Below are 13,534 nucleotides of genomic sequence, written 5' to 3'. Positions count from 1 at the left end.
GCCTGCTGGAGCAGCCCCATCTGGATAGTGCCAATCACCACACAGAGAAAAGGAGAGCTCTGGAGGGTCTCTGCCTGGCAATGAAAAGATCCAGCACCAAAGGGGCCCTCTGCTCAGAAGTCGCTGGCCAGAGCTGGTCACAGCACCCCACCCAGCCCCAAGGGGACCGGGAAGTGTGGGCCTTCTGTGTGCTCGGGAAGCAGGGAGCAGAAGACCATTGTGATTTTAGGGACTCATCTTGAGTCTGTGCCCGGTGCATCCCTGGCACATGCTCCAGTGCCCAGCAGCCTCCCCACTTCTCCCAGCATCCCCAAGAGTACTGCCCACTTCACTGCTGGACACGCCTGAGCTTTGGGAACACGATTCCCTGCTGGAATGCTGCTCCCCTCCACTCGGGCCCTTGCAGAGGGGCCCACACAGGCCGTCCACACTCCCCACGGCAAGCGCTGCAGAACTGCAAGGAGGAGGGGAATTCTTCATTTCCCCTCCCTCCCTTTCTTCCTTTCGTTCTTGTGTGTGTGCACGCGTGCGTGTTTTAATGTGGTAAAATATATGTAACATAACATTTGCTGTCGTAACCACATCTAAGTCTGCAGTGAGTGTTGTTAGGCATACTGACATTGCAAAACTGAAACTCGGGACTTCCCTGGCAGACCAGTGGTTAAGGTTCCACGCTTCCAATGCAGGGGACGTGGGTTCGATCCCTGGTTAGGGAACTAGGATCCCACATGCCGTGTGGTGTGGCCCCCCTCCCCGCCAAAAAAAGTTTTTTTTGTTGTTGTTTTTTTTTAGAGATTGGAGTTTATATTTATTTATTTATGGCTGTGTTGGGTCTTCGTTTCTGTGCGAGGGCTTTCTCTAGTTGCAGCAAGCGGGGGCCACTCTTCATCACGGTGCGCGGGCCTCTCACTATCACCGCCTCTGTTGTTGCGGAGCACAGGCTCAGTAGTTGTGGCTCATGGGCCTAGCTGCTCCACGGCATGTGGCATCTTCCCAGACCAGGGCTCGAAACCCGTGTCCCCTGCATTGGCAGGCAGATTCTCAACCACTGCACCACCAGGGAAGCCCCCAAAAAAAGTTTTAAAAAAAGAAAATTGAAACTCTGTCCCCATAAACACTGACTCCACATCCCCCTCCCCCTGCCCCTGGCCCCCACCATCTACTTTTTGTCTTGATGAACTTGACTCCTCTAGGTGCCTCATGTAAGTGGAATCCTACAATATTTGTCCTTTTGTGACTGGCTTGTTTCACTTAGGAAGGTTCATCCCCGGTGTAGCACATGTCAGAATTTCCTTCCTTTTTAAGGCTGAGTCATATTTCATTGAATGGATGGACCACATTTTGTTTATCCATCATCCACTGATGGACACCCTCCCCTCCTGCAGCTATACATAGTTTCCATTGCTGTCCCATCACATCAAGGACTGTGTTCCCAAGAATACAGGTCCTGGGGACACACACACACACACACACACACACCCCAGCAGCCAATTCCCCTTCCTCCCTCCCCCCCAACCGGGCAGGAGTTCCAGACTCTACCAGCAATGTTCCTGGAACCAGCTATCCCTTGAGACTGTGGGGAGGCTCTAGGGTGGCAGGCAGGGAGCCTGTATCCTGTGTGCCCTTCACTCCCTGAAGGGCTGAGTCCAGCTCCTCTGGTGGGGAGAGGTGGCCAGCAGGCCAATCAACCCCACAGTGCCTGGAACAAGTGGCCAGCAGACACTGAAGGGCTTACATGGCCCCAGCGGAGGGGAGTGTGGAGTCCCTCCTGCCCAGAGGTGGGCGGCAGGGTCTGGAGTGCAGCTCTCAGACTCCCCGCTGCCTGGGGAAGAAACTTGGCAAAAGCGACAGCTTTGTGCTCACTAACTGACCTCGGAGTGGCGGTCAGCCCCTCTCTGACAAATCGGCTTGTCACCAGCAGAGGTGGGGACTGTGCTGACGTCACACCCAGCGGTTGCGGGTTCCACTCATCGCCACCCCGACCCCGGTCAGCAGGTGACCGGCAGGAGATCTGTTTACTGATGAGTTAATAAGGCATCACCACTCACACATTTTAAAGAGCCCTTCAAGGCTGTACGTCAGCATAGTTGGTTTCCTCGTCATCCTACGCATTTTATTGTGAAAACACTATTCTAAGACTGCGTCCCTGGGCTTCGTGGGACGCCCTAAGGAGATACACAGGGCAGGTCAAGACCCCCCGAGGTGGAGAATGGCCCCCACTCAGTGCTGACGGGGAGTCCCCAGGTGTGTTTTTTTAATAAAATCTTTTTCACTTCCCCCAGATCTCCTGGATGTGCAGCTCTCTGTGGCCCCTCGTACCCCCTTCACCGTGAGCACATCCTCTCCACAGCGAGTACCCCTGCTGCAGGTGGCTGGACGGACGGGGCGGATGTCCTACTCTGCCTACAAGGGATGTTCCGCAATCTGCTTTTTGGCTGTTTCGCCTGAAGTGCTGTTGACTTTGATTATTTAGCGGGACCTTCCATTTCAGATGCCTCCGGAACACCCGCCTCAGAACCCGAGCACAGCCAGCGTAGCTCACGGCACGCAGACCCCCAGCATCTGGCTGAAGTGCAGATCCAGCATCAGCGGGCGTGGACTGGCCTGAGACTCTGCATCTAAGAGGCAAAGGCAAGCGTGGTCATCAGGGTCCCCTGGAAGACCTACAACAAATAAACCAGAGAAAGACAAAAACAGTGAGCTGGTCTCTGGCACCCCAGCCCTGGAGATGCAGATGGACCACCCTCTGAAGGCTCCCCTGCTGATGGCGAGGCCGGATCAACCTTCAGTTAACTGAGTGACCAGCGTGTGCTGGGCACTGACCTGGGGCTGAGGGCTCAGTGGGAACAGGGCAGGGGGGCCTCCTGGCCACATGGGGCTGCCTTCTAGTGGGGAGAAAAGCTAATAACAAATTCATTTCTTCCAGAGGGGCCTCCCATGAGCTAAAACCTCCGAGCCTCTCTCGGGCTCTGGTCCCTCCGAGGCAGATGTAATTTATCCACTGTCTCTTTCCACTCTGCTCTTAAAGAAAACCGCACCGCATAAGCTTCTGACCCCACAGTCCCTGTTTCCACCCTGAATTACAGAGTGACAAGTGCCGTGAATGGGTGGGGAAACAGGAGGTGGAGGAGAGGTGGGGAGAGGACTCGGGGGTGGGAGGTGGGTAGGTGGGTGGGGCAGACACAGGGCCATAGGCCGGCCTCGGCCACAGCTAGCTTGGGGCTTGGCCTGAGCTCCCTGGTGGCCAAAGTGAGACATGGTCGGTGATGTGACCTTCATTGTAAGGTTTGGTTCTTGGATGGGACACCTGGGTTTCATCTTAAACCAAGGCCCACACGTCTGTACGTGAAGGTTCTGTAGATTTGGGGGGACCAGCAATAGCTGGTTTTCTATCCGAATTTATGTGTTCCCTGGTCCTGATTTTTCATTTATAATTTACCAATTTATAGCAAGGTGTTTTGATGTAGAGTACCTCAAACATTTTTCAAACAAGAGTGGGTTCAACACATGGACACACTCAAAGCCCACCTTGATGGGCTACCCCTTTATGGGGGGAGCGGGGGCAGCCCCAGCTGGAGGCCCCGCCTGGGTGTCTGGAGCTGCCGCGGGACCCAGGCTCAGCACCCACCCCCCTGGGTTCTGTCTCCTCACTGCTGGGAAGGCACAGCTGGCCCGTGTCTGGGGCTCCGCTTCCGCCCGGGGTGGAGGGATTGGTCAAAGAGCTCAGGGCCCCTCACAGACAAAGGTCATGCCTGGGCGTGGGGCCGTGTGCCAGCAGGTGCCAGCAGAGTCCCCAGGGATCAGAGCAGGCCCAGCAGCCCATGAGGTGGCAGCGCTCAGACCTCCACGATAGAGCCCCTGACACTCGGGAGGTGAGGGCAGGACAGGGCCCAGTGCCTGGGGTGGGGGATCAGAGCCCAGGCAGACAGCCCCCTGCTACAACCTCCACCCTTTGCCTGGTCCTTCCGTCCAGAGGGGACCCTGCCCATAATGCTCCCCACCCCACCCCAGGCTCAGCCGGTCCCAGGCCTATCCCGGGTTCCATAAGGGAGCTGGGAGCCAAGCGGGGCGGTTCAGGGATCTCAGCCCCATCAGCGGAGCTGAGTGGCCACATTCTCGTTGGTCCTCAGACCAGGGACAGGCTTCGGGCCCCATCCCCCAAGCCTGGTTCCGCTGAGGCTGGCTCGCTTCCGCTCTCGGCCACCGGCCCTAGGCACCTTCCCGGTGCTGAGCAGCCACGGGGCCCCGTGCGGTCAGTACGTCCCCAGATCAGCCCACGAAGCTTCGCTCCTACCCTGCCATCCCCTGCGCGCCCCACCCTGGGCTGGAGCAGGGGCTCCTGGCTCGCTTTTCCCACTAGACAGGAGAAACTTGTCCCCCCAGGTGGCTCCCCCCGCAGACCCCCGTGGGCTGACACTTCTCACCAGGCGCCCACCTTCCTTCCCCGACCACCCGACTCCCAGCAACCCCCAATCACCGGCTCACCTGCCCTGGGTCTGTCCTGTTATCTGCTCATAGGGCACCCCCTCCCCACCTCCAACAAAAAATTAACTCCACGAGAGGGGAGCCCTGGGAACGGGGTCGGGGGTCTCCCCAGCCAGCCCGGAAGACCCCCTCCAGAGGCCCCGAGCCGGCCCTGGGAACCTGCGCCCTCTGGGAGCGGGAAGGGGAGACCCCGGTGAGGCCGGGTGCAGCCCGAGGGTGAGGACCCTGGAGGAACGTCCTCGGGGCCTGGCGTCGCAGACACAGCTCGAGAGCCGGGCAGACAAGCTTTATTCCACCCGCTCCCCGCCCACGGCCACCCCAGGCCGAGCGAGGACAGGCAGCGTGGAGGGTCTGGGACAGAGGTGCACACGGGAGGTCACGCTGTGGCCCGAGGCGAGCGGGGGGCGGGGAGGCAGTTCTGCCACTGACCCTGGGGGTCACTCCGGGGGCCTGGCCGAGCTGAGGGGCTCACAGTCTCCATGGTGCGGACACTGGAGGGCGGAGCAGGCTGGGGCGCAGGGAACGGCCGGGCCTGCTCCCCGCACAGGAGGCTGCCCTGCTCCTGCTGAGCCCCTGACGCCCCAGAACAAAGGCACCGGGGTCTCGGGCAGCGGCGGTCTTTTCGACAAAGACTCAGGAATGCCACAGTGGCTGAGGCCGACAGGGGACTGGACGGGACAGAGTAGAAAACTCTCGCACTCACGCACCGCACAGGCGTACACGCAGGGTCAGTAAAAACACAAGGCCTGGGTCACACGACGCTCTGCCGGCCCCCTGCCCCCTCAGACTCAGACGTGCCACGGCCACCGCCCCGGCCAAAGTCAATGAAGATGCCTTCTGAATCCGAGTCGACCGACTCCAGGATCTGGTCCACCAGGTTCTCGGGGCTGGAGGAGGCCGGGGAGCTGCGGGCCGGGCCTGGGCCAGGCTCAGGGGGCTGCGCCGGGGGGTACAGTCTGCTGGGGCAGGGCCCCGACGGGGGCGCCGGGGAGGGTCTGAAGGTCCCAGCAGGGTCCTGGCCGGGTGTGTCAGCAAAGCCCTGGGGCTCGGGGCAGGACGTCATCTCGGAGACCGAGTGCCTGCGGATGCCCGTGCCGCCGGCCACTGTGCCCTCGGCCTCGTGCTCCGCCACGGGGTTCAGCAGCGGCGTGTTGTAGCTCTTGGACCGCACCACCGGGTTCTTGGCCAGGATGTCCCCCGATCGGGAGCGGCGCAGGAAGTGCTTCTCTGCAGACAGACAGACAGACAGACAGACAGGGCATCAGGCATGGGGCCAGGGTGGGGCTGGCCAGACGCTAGGGAACACCCACTGCAAGCACCTACTATGCGCTCAGCTCTGCATGAAGGGACCGCTACAGGGAAAAGCCCGACTGGTGTAGCTCCTGCTGGGGCAGCCTGGAGGGGAGTCGGGGCTTCCACCCCAGCTGATACTAGGTCCATCCCTATGTGACCTTTTTCTCTCCTCGGTCCGGCCTCTCAGCCTGGAATGGGGGCGGGGGGCCTCAAGTCAACCGCCTGGATTCAAACATGCACCTTGCCAGTGACCTGTGCACGTGCCTCAGTTTCCTCACCTGCGGAAAGTCAACAAACCCAAGCACTTGCTACGTGCCAGCACTTTCTTAGGCAGACACAGCCCCTGTCCTCAGAGCTGGAGTCCTACTGTGTGTGTGTGGGACTAGAAACCCCTCTGGGTGGGCCACAGGTCAGGCAGTGGCAAGTGCCCGGATGGGGCAGCATGTGAGGTCAGGGCTGGGGTTTATTCTGAGTGTGTGGGGAGACCCGGGGGTGGGAGAGGACAGATATAGGGGGCAGGTCTTAGGCTCCCACTCAGGACCCTGCAGTTCCAGAGAATTGACCACCAGGTGGCAGGGCTGAGCGGGATGAGCCAGGGGCCACCCTGGACCACGGGAGACAGGCTTCCTCTCCGCCTGGCAGGGGTCTCGGTGTCCAGGGCCACACAGACCTCAAAGTTCCTCCAGTTGCTGGAGCCCCGCCTGAGCTGGGACATGCTAGCTGGGCAGGCTTTATACATGCAGGTGGGCGGGCCCTCTGGACTGGGGGACACTCCTGATGAGCCCTCGTACCGCTGCCCCTGGGTTCTCTTCACGCGTTTCTTCCCAGGCCTGGATCCTCCGTCCTTCAGCTCCCAGTCTGGCCTTCCCTGAGCCCCTCGCCCATGGCCCTCATGCCACCTGGGCGCTGGTCCCCTTGGGCACTCATCTGGGGATGGTTTACTCATTGGTCTGCCTCCCCTGGTGGTCAAGAGCTCATGAGGGTGGGGCATGGTCTCTGCTGAACCCTCAGGACCAAGAACAGGGGCTGGCGCACAGCAGGTGCTCAGTCTACAGTGCTGAACGAACCGACGGGGCCAGGCAGCCCGGGGACGCCCAGCCATGGCCACCTCACAACCCCTCCACACCCCCCGTGAGTCCCCAAATAAGCCAGGACTTCCTGGGCTCCGGGCCTTTGCACGTGCTGGGTCCTCCCCTCGCCAACCCCTGACTTTCAGGATTGAGCTCGGATGTGGCCTCCGCGGGGGGTGCGGGGGCCTCTGCCGGGCTCTCAGGGGAGTTACTGCAGCACCACGTGTGACGTCAGCCCTTGAAGGAGGGGCCCCACGTGACCCACCCCCTTTGCCCAGGGCCCCGCGCACAGCACGGCCGGTGGATGCTCAGGACAGGTTTGCCGTGGCTGCACATCTGGTTCTGCGCCACTCCCCTGGGAGGCCTGGGCCCCCGCCCGGGCAGAGCTGCACGGGGCCAGGGGTCCCCTGCTCCCACCCACGCCCAGGCGACCCCTACCCAGGATGCAGGAGTGTGTGAAGGCACCCTCGCTGGAGTAGAGGCCGTAGGTGCCCAGGTAGGGCGACACCACCTTCTGGATCAGCGTCTCCAGGCGCAGGTAGTCCTTGGTCACTCCCCGGGACTCGTGCACCCCCTGCAAGAGGGAGGGGTGCGGGGGTCCGCCGGTCGGCCCGTTCCCCGCCTCCCTAGCCCAGCCGTGCTTAGCTCAAAGGCCACCACGAACAGCGCCCTCCCCCTCCCCCCCGGGGTCCTGGCCCCCAAGGCAGTGGCCTCGCACCCTCCCTTCCCAGCCGTCTCTCGGGTTGGGGCCTCTGAGCCACCCTCCTGCTTTAACGCCCTCGTGGCTGCCCGCTGCACACAGGAGCCGGCGTGGCTGGGAGACCATGCTGCCTGCGGGAAAGGGGTCTGTGGCCAAATTAGGCTGGGCACCCTGCACCTCCCCCTTGGGACAGTTGTGTGTCCCCTTCCATGAGCTGGCTTCCCAGAGGCTCTGGGCAGTCCTGGGGGGCCAAGCTCATTCACCTGGACCCACACCCTCACTCCCTCGCCCCATGGAGCACTGTAGGCGGGGAAGGCTGCCCCCTGGGCCAGGCCCAGGTCCAGGTCCGTATCCAAGCTGGGCGGTCAAGGCCCGTCCATCTGATGGAGCCGCCCCTCCCCCTCCCACACTGCTTCCCCTGCCAGGTACCACCCAGCTCCTCCCAACGCCTCCCCTCATTCAGAGCTCTGAAGGGTTTTCCACCTCCTCCCATTTCACTGGAGCCAAAGCCTGGAAAATGAGGCTGCCCACGGGACAGCCGTGGTCTTGCCCACTCAGCTGTGAGCTGACCAGGGGGCAAGCTCTGGGTCCCCAGCACCCCCGGCAGAGGGCCGGGCACACAGTAGGTTTCTAGTGAGTGCTTGCTGAATGAATGATGTCTCTGAACGAATGAATCATCCTCAAGGGGCTGCCAGCAGTTAAGAAACAAGATACACCCAGGTTAACGTTCAATGGCGGTTCAAGACAGCGAGAACCCAACTCTGTGCTGCCTACAAGAAACCCACTTAAACTATTAAAGACACACACAGATGAGAAGTAAGGGAGTGCAGGATTATACGTGATAACACGGATCACGGATCACAGATCATGATAACACAGATCACAGCGGGAGTAGCCATGTCAATTTCAGACAGGACAGACTTCAGACCAAAGAAATTTATCAGGGATAAGGAAGGTCATTACCTAATGATAAAGAGGTCAGTTCTCCGAGGTGACATAACAATCTCTAATGTGTACGCACCTAACACAGAGCAGGAAACTACGGAGGCAAAAAGTGATGGGGCTGTGAGGAGAGACAGAGAAATCCATTCTCCTAGTTGGAGACTTCAACACCCCTCTCAGAAATAGATCCAGCAGGCAGAAAATCAGGAAGGACACAGATGAACTCAACAACACCATCAATCAACTGGATATAATTGACAGCTATAGACAACTTGTCCAATGGCAGAATCCACATTCTTCTCAAGCTCACGTGGGACGTTCTCCAAGACAGACCATATTCTGGGCCATAAAACACACCTCAACACATTTAAAAGAACAGAAATCGTACAATGTCTGCTCTCAGAGCACAAAGAAATTAAACCAGGAATCCATAACACAATGATAACTGAAAACCCCCAAACACATGGAGATTAAACAACTCACTTCTAAATGACACAGGGGTCAAAGAAGAATTTTTAAATATTTTGAATTAAATGAAAATGAAAACGTAACGTCCAAATTATCGGGATACATCGAAGCAGTGCTTAGAGGGAAATTTACAGCACTGAAAGGATACATTAGAATATAAAAAGTCTACAATCAGTCATCTAAGCTTCCACCTTAGGAAACTAGACAAAGAAGAGCAAATTAAGTCCAAAGCAAGCAGAAGAAAAAAAAATAAGAATCAGCAGAAATCAACGGAATTGAAAACAGAAAAATGGATGGAGAAAATCAACAAAACCAAAAGCTTTGAAAAGATCAATAAAATCCACAAGCCTCTAGCCAGACCAACTAAGAGCAAGAGAGAGAAGACCCAAATGACTAATATGAGAAACGAAAGAGGGGACATCACTACAGACTCCATGGATCCAGCTGTGTTTGGACAAGGAGGGGGTGCCCCTGGAAGTCATTCAGGTGAACCTGAAGGAGCCACCCCCGCCCCCAGCAACAGTGCCGTGGTGAGCATGACGTAACTGCTGAGCTGTGCTGGGCGTTTCACAAACCTCATGTCCCTTCATTCCCAGAATTTGTTTCTGATGTCTGGTCTCTGCTCCCCATTGCACAGTGAGGATATGCGGGCCCCGGGGCTGCATTATTTGTGTACGCTCAGATGCAGGGCTGCTACTCAGCTTCTGGGACCCCGGTGAGAAGGAACTGTGATTCTGCAGGTGAAGCATGGGGCACACAGTAGGCCCTCAAAAGATATGCTGACCAGTAGCTGTGACCTCAGGTCCATCTGAGACTTGAAAACAGTGGGGACAAGTTCACCGCAGGGCTGGGACAAGGCCATTCAAAGTGGAGGCCAAGGCGAGAGCAAAGGGTTGAGGTTGGGGGTAGGGATTGCACCCAGGAGGGGCAGAAGGACACTCTGGGGGAAAATGGGGCCAAGCCCAGAAGCTGCATGAGGCACAGCGACCACCAGGGGGCAGCACCACTCCGGCCTGGCAGCCACCCAGGGGCTGTTCATGGGATCAATATGAGACCTTATTCCTTGGCTTGAAATCCCAGCCTCATCACTTCCTGCCCCCAAGAGGAAGTGCACCATGGAGGACTTTGTGTCCATTTCTCCTCATTATCCTTGGACCTGCCCTGCCAGGTAGGTGGTCTTACTCCATCACACAGACGAGGAAATAGGCCGAGGGATGCAATGTCCCTCCAGTCGCTGCCCTGTGTGGCCGCCAGGATGACCACCGGCTCCCACCGAGTGTAGCCCCTCGACCCTTCTAATGTCCACGTTCATCAGCCCCTTCTTTGCTCTGGAATCTTCAACCAGCTGCCCTGGGCCCCAGGACCAACCTCACAGACATAAATTTAGAAGGACTTCCACGTGCACGGGTGGGTTCAGGACAATGAACAGGGTTTGGAGCCTGTCAGCCTCAGGGAAGGCCAGGCTCCCGGCCATCATAGCTCCAGGCAAGCGAGGACTCTACTTCCCCACCTGTAAAATGGGGTGGTTGATGGTGCCCATCCTGGTGCTGTGACAGTGAGATAGGCTGGCAAACTGTAGGGTGCTGTGCCCGTCACAGGGTTTGGGGTGCAGCAGTTTGCAGAAAGGTCCATCAGAAATGTCTGGAACTGCTGTGGGCAGTGGGAGGAGGTGGCCCCCAACCCCAGTGACTGACCGATGGGGGAGTAAAGGCCTGGCCCCGCTGCCCTCGGGGGACACTCCGTCCACACTCCTGGGCTCCCTGTGGGCTCCCGGGCTGGCCTTCTTGTGAATGAACCCACACCTTCGTCCAGCTCCTTCTCAGCCCCTGCTGCTTCCTTCTCCCTCCCAGGTTTCTCCTGAGAGTCCCTCCCCCTGCCCTCCCCCACCGCTGAGAAGTCACGTGGCCCCACATCCACATCTCAGGCTCTGTCTCCAGGGAGCCTGGCCTGAGACACGCTGCCTGTGCCCGGCACCGGGCTGAGCGCAGCCCCCACGGGCCCCGCCCACCTGCAGCACCAGCAGCATCTGCACGACGGCGGGGGGCACGCGGGCGTGGGCCCGGGCCAGCGCGTCCTCCAGCTTCACACTGAGGGTGATGATGTTCCGGAAGTGCAGCAGAGCCAGCTGGCGCACCGACGGCTCCTTGCCCTGCAGACGTGGGGGCCGCCGCTATCACGTGAGACCCTTGCTCCCCTGCCCCCACCAGTTCTGGGGCCAGATACAGGGACGGACCACTGACCCCCAGGCCCCCTTCCGTCCCGTCCTCCTCCCCAGATGACCCTCGCTCTGCGGGGAGAGGGCCCCACGTGGCTCCCTCAGGCAAGGGAAGGGTGACTGTCAGGCACAGAGCCCCTACTGCACACCGGGCACGGCCTACTGTGTGCTGCTCAGGGCTTCCCAAGGCTCTGTGCATGGAGCCGTCCTTAGGCCCACCTTGGGGGTGGGGAGCAGGCTCTGGGAGGTCGGGGGCGAGCGCAGGCGCAGACGGCCCGCACGGGGCAACAAGGGCAGAGGTGTGCCCACCTCCAGGCCGGGATGGGCTCTCCCTGCGGCCCAGGAGCCGCTCACCTGCACCGGGTAGAAGACGGCCTGCAGCGTGGGCAGCACGTCGCTGAAGAAGAAGTCCCAGGTCTCTGCCAGCGAGTCCAGCAGCTTCTGTCCTGTGGGCACAGGGACCGTCACCATTACCCCAACGGGCGCCGGCAAACGCTTCCCGCCTTCCCAGGTCGCGAGTCACCTCTCCTGGCAGCAGGAGGATGCGGGAGCTGAGGGCCGGGCCCTGGAGGCCGCCCCCCCACCTGCCGGGGCGATGGGCCCGGACCCCCAGCTTCACCCCCCTGAGCCTCAGCTGCCCCACTAATACAACGGGGCTGTAGCAGGGCGAACCCCTCAGAGCTGACAGGAGGAAAGGAGATGAAGCAGGGCCTGGGGCAGAGAGGTGCCGGTGGGCGCGTTTCCTCTGCACACGAGCCCTACAGGCACGGCCCAACAGGCGCTCCACTCACACCCTTGTCTCATCCGCCCTCCCCCTCCTTCTGCCCACCCATCGGTCTGTCCCTTTGTCCACCCGACAGACATTCACGCAGCAGTTACGCTGTGCCAGGCCTGGCACTGAGGACCCAGCTGAGCCCCAAACTGCCCCAGTCCCACCACGTGACAGGGCAGCAGGACAGTGAACAGCCACCCTGGCGAGGGAGGAGTGACCCCCACCGGGCAGATGAAGTGCCTGGGCCTCGGAGAGGTGCGGGTCTCTCCCTCAAGGGCCTGGGTCCCCACCACCCAGGCTGCCTGGGGTGGGATCTGGGGAGCCAGGGAAACCGCATCCAACAGCAGCAGTTGTCCCAGGTACGAGGGGGTCACGCAGGGAGAGCTTCCTGGAGGAGGTGATATCCAAGCTAATTCAGGTGGACCGTTTTGCCTGGTGGACACCCTTGGCACATGAACCATGGAAGCACACGTGTGGAAAGCAGGCATTTGGACAAGCTCTGTGGGCCTTTCTGCCGGCTCTGGGGAAGCAGCAGCCCCAGTCACAAGGTGGACAGACCCTGGGGGTGGGGACAGCTGAGGTGCCCCCAAGCCGGCTCTGGGCTCCCCCAGGAAACGCCAAGTGCTGAACCCTCAGCCCCTCTGCCTGGAAGGAGCGGAGAGCTGGGATGAAAGGCTGCTGGGTCAGGACAAGCAGGCCTCCGGGACATGTCGCCGAGGCCTCTGCTCCTTGGCGGGACCCCACCTGGAAGCCAGACTGGCAGCTGGCTGGAGAAACACGGCCGTGGCGGTGGGCATCTCCAGGAGTGGAGGGGCCAGGGTCACGGGCTGGCCAGCCTCCCAGAGCGCACTGCCCATGCCTGACTCCTCAAGGTTTCCATGGGAACCAGGAGGTCGGTCAAGGGCCTTTGCCTCTTGTGCTCACTTTTCCTGGGCTCTGAGCCCCCCGCCCCCCTCCCCCCATAAAGGCCCCGGGTCTCTAGGTGCCGGGCTCTGGGCGGGGAGCCTGGTGGGGGTGACCGTGGAGAGGGCAGGTCACCTTTCCATGCAGCCCGTCTGCTGGCACTGGAGCACCCTGCCCGGCGGCCAGCTCCTGGTCCGACCGGGGGCCCGCACCCCACACCGGGCTCTATGGAACCGAGGACGGTGGGTGCCCGCCACCCGAGGAGCTCTGCCTGCATACAAAGGTCCCTTGAGGTCCCCGCCGTCACCGGCGAGAAGAAAGGCAGCTCAGTTCCCTGGGCGGCCGTGGGGCGGCTCTGGGCGCGGGCCAGGCGGCGTCTGCGGAGCGCAGGCTGCTCTCCAGCCCACGGGGCGGAAAGGGGATGTCGTACAGTCCGGGCCCCGCCAGAGCCACACGCCAAGGGGCCAGGAAGCTCAGCTCCGTCCCCTGGCCGGGCTCTCTGCTGCCAGGGAACTGCGGTCTGGGGGCGCCAGGGTCGGCAGGGGTGAGTCAAGCACACGGCGTCGAAGCCCCGCCCTGGGGCCCCAGGGAGTCCCTCAGCCCGAGCCTCAGTGTGGTCCTCTGTAAAATGGGCGTGATCAACGTGTCCACACTCAAAGGCCAAAAGCTGCCCCGTAGCAAGTGCT

At 60.5% G+C, this 13,534-nt stretch overlaps 1 protein-coding gene across 7 annotated transcripts in view; it reads right to left on the bottom strand.

Annotated features, from left to right (window-relative positions):
- Nucleotides 1–13,534, bottom strand: part of PRR5 (proline rich 5) — a 131,584-nt gene that overhangs the window by 75,303 nt on the left and 42,747 nt on the right. For 3 of the 7 annotated variants that reach the window (XM_082350870.1, XM_082350869.1, XM_082350868.1), the window contains 4 exons: nt 11,528–11,619; nt 10,967–11,107; nt 7,287–7,422; nt 4,757–5,712 (listed from right to left, as the gene is read on the bottom strand). In XM_082350870.1, the coding sequence (XP_082206996.1) occupies nt 5,237–5,712; nt 7,287–7,422; nt 10,967–11,107; nt 11,528–11,619 (845 nt within the window). In that variant the 3' untranslated portion in view covers nt 4,757–5,236. Of the gene's footprint in view, nt 1–1,012; nt 2,664–4,756; nt 5,713–7,286; nt 7,423–10,966; nt 11,108–11,482; nt 11,620–13,534 lie in introns of those variants that run through there. The other 4 variants (XR_014233418.1, XR_014233419.1, XM_082350871.1 and 1 more) reach the window with 4 other exon arrangements.

The sequence above is a fragment of the Balaenoptera borealis genome (genome assembly GCF_965194805.1).
Source record: "Balaenoptera borealis genome assembly, chromosome: 13".
In the NCBI taxonomy this organism is placed as follows: domain Eukaryota; kingdom Metazoa; phylum Chordata; class Mammalia; order Artiodactyla; family Balaenopteridae; genus Balaenoptera; species Balaenoptera borealis.
This window is presented reverse-complemented; position numbering and strand designations above follow the sequence as displayed.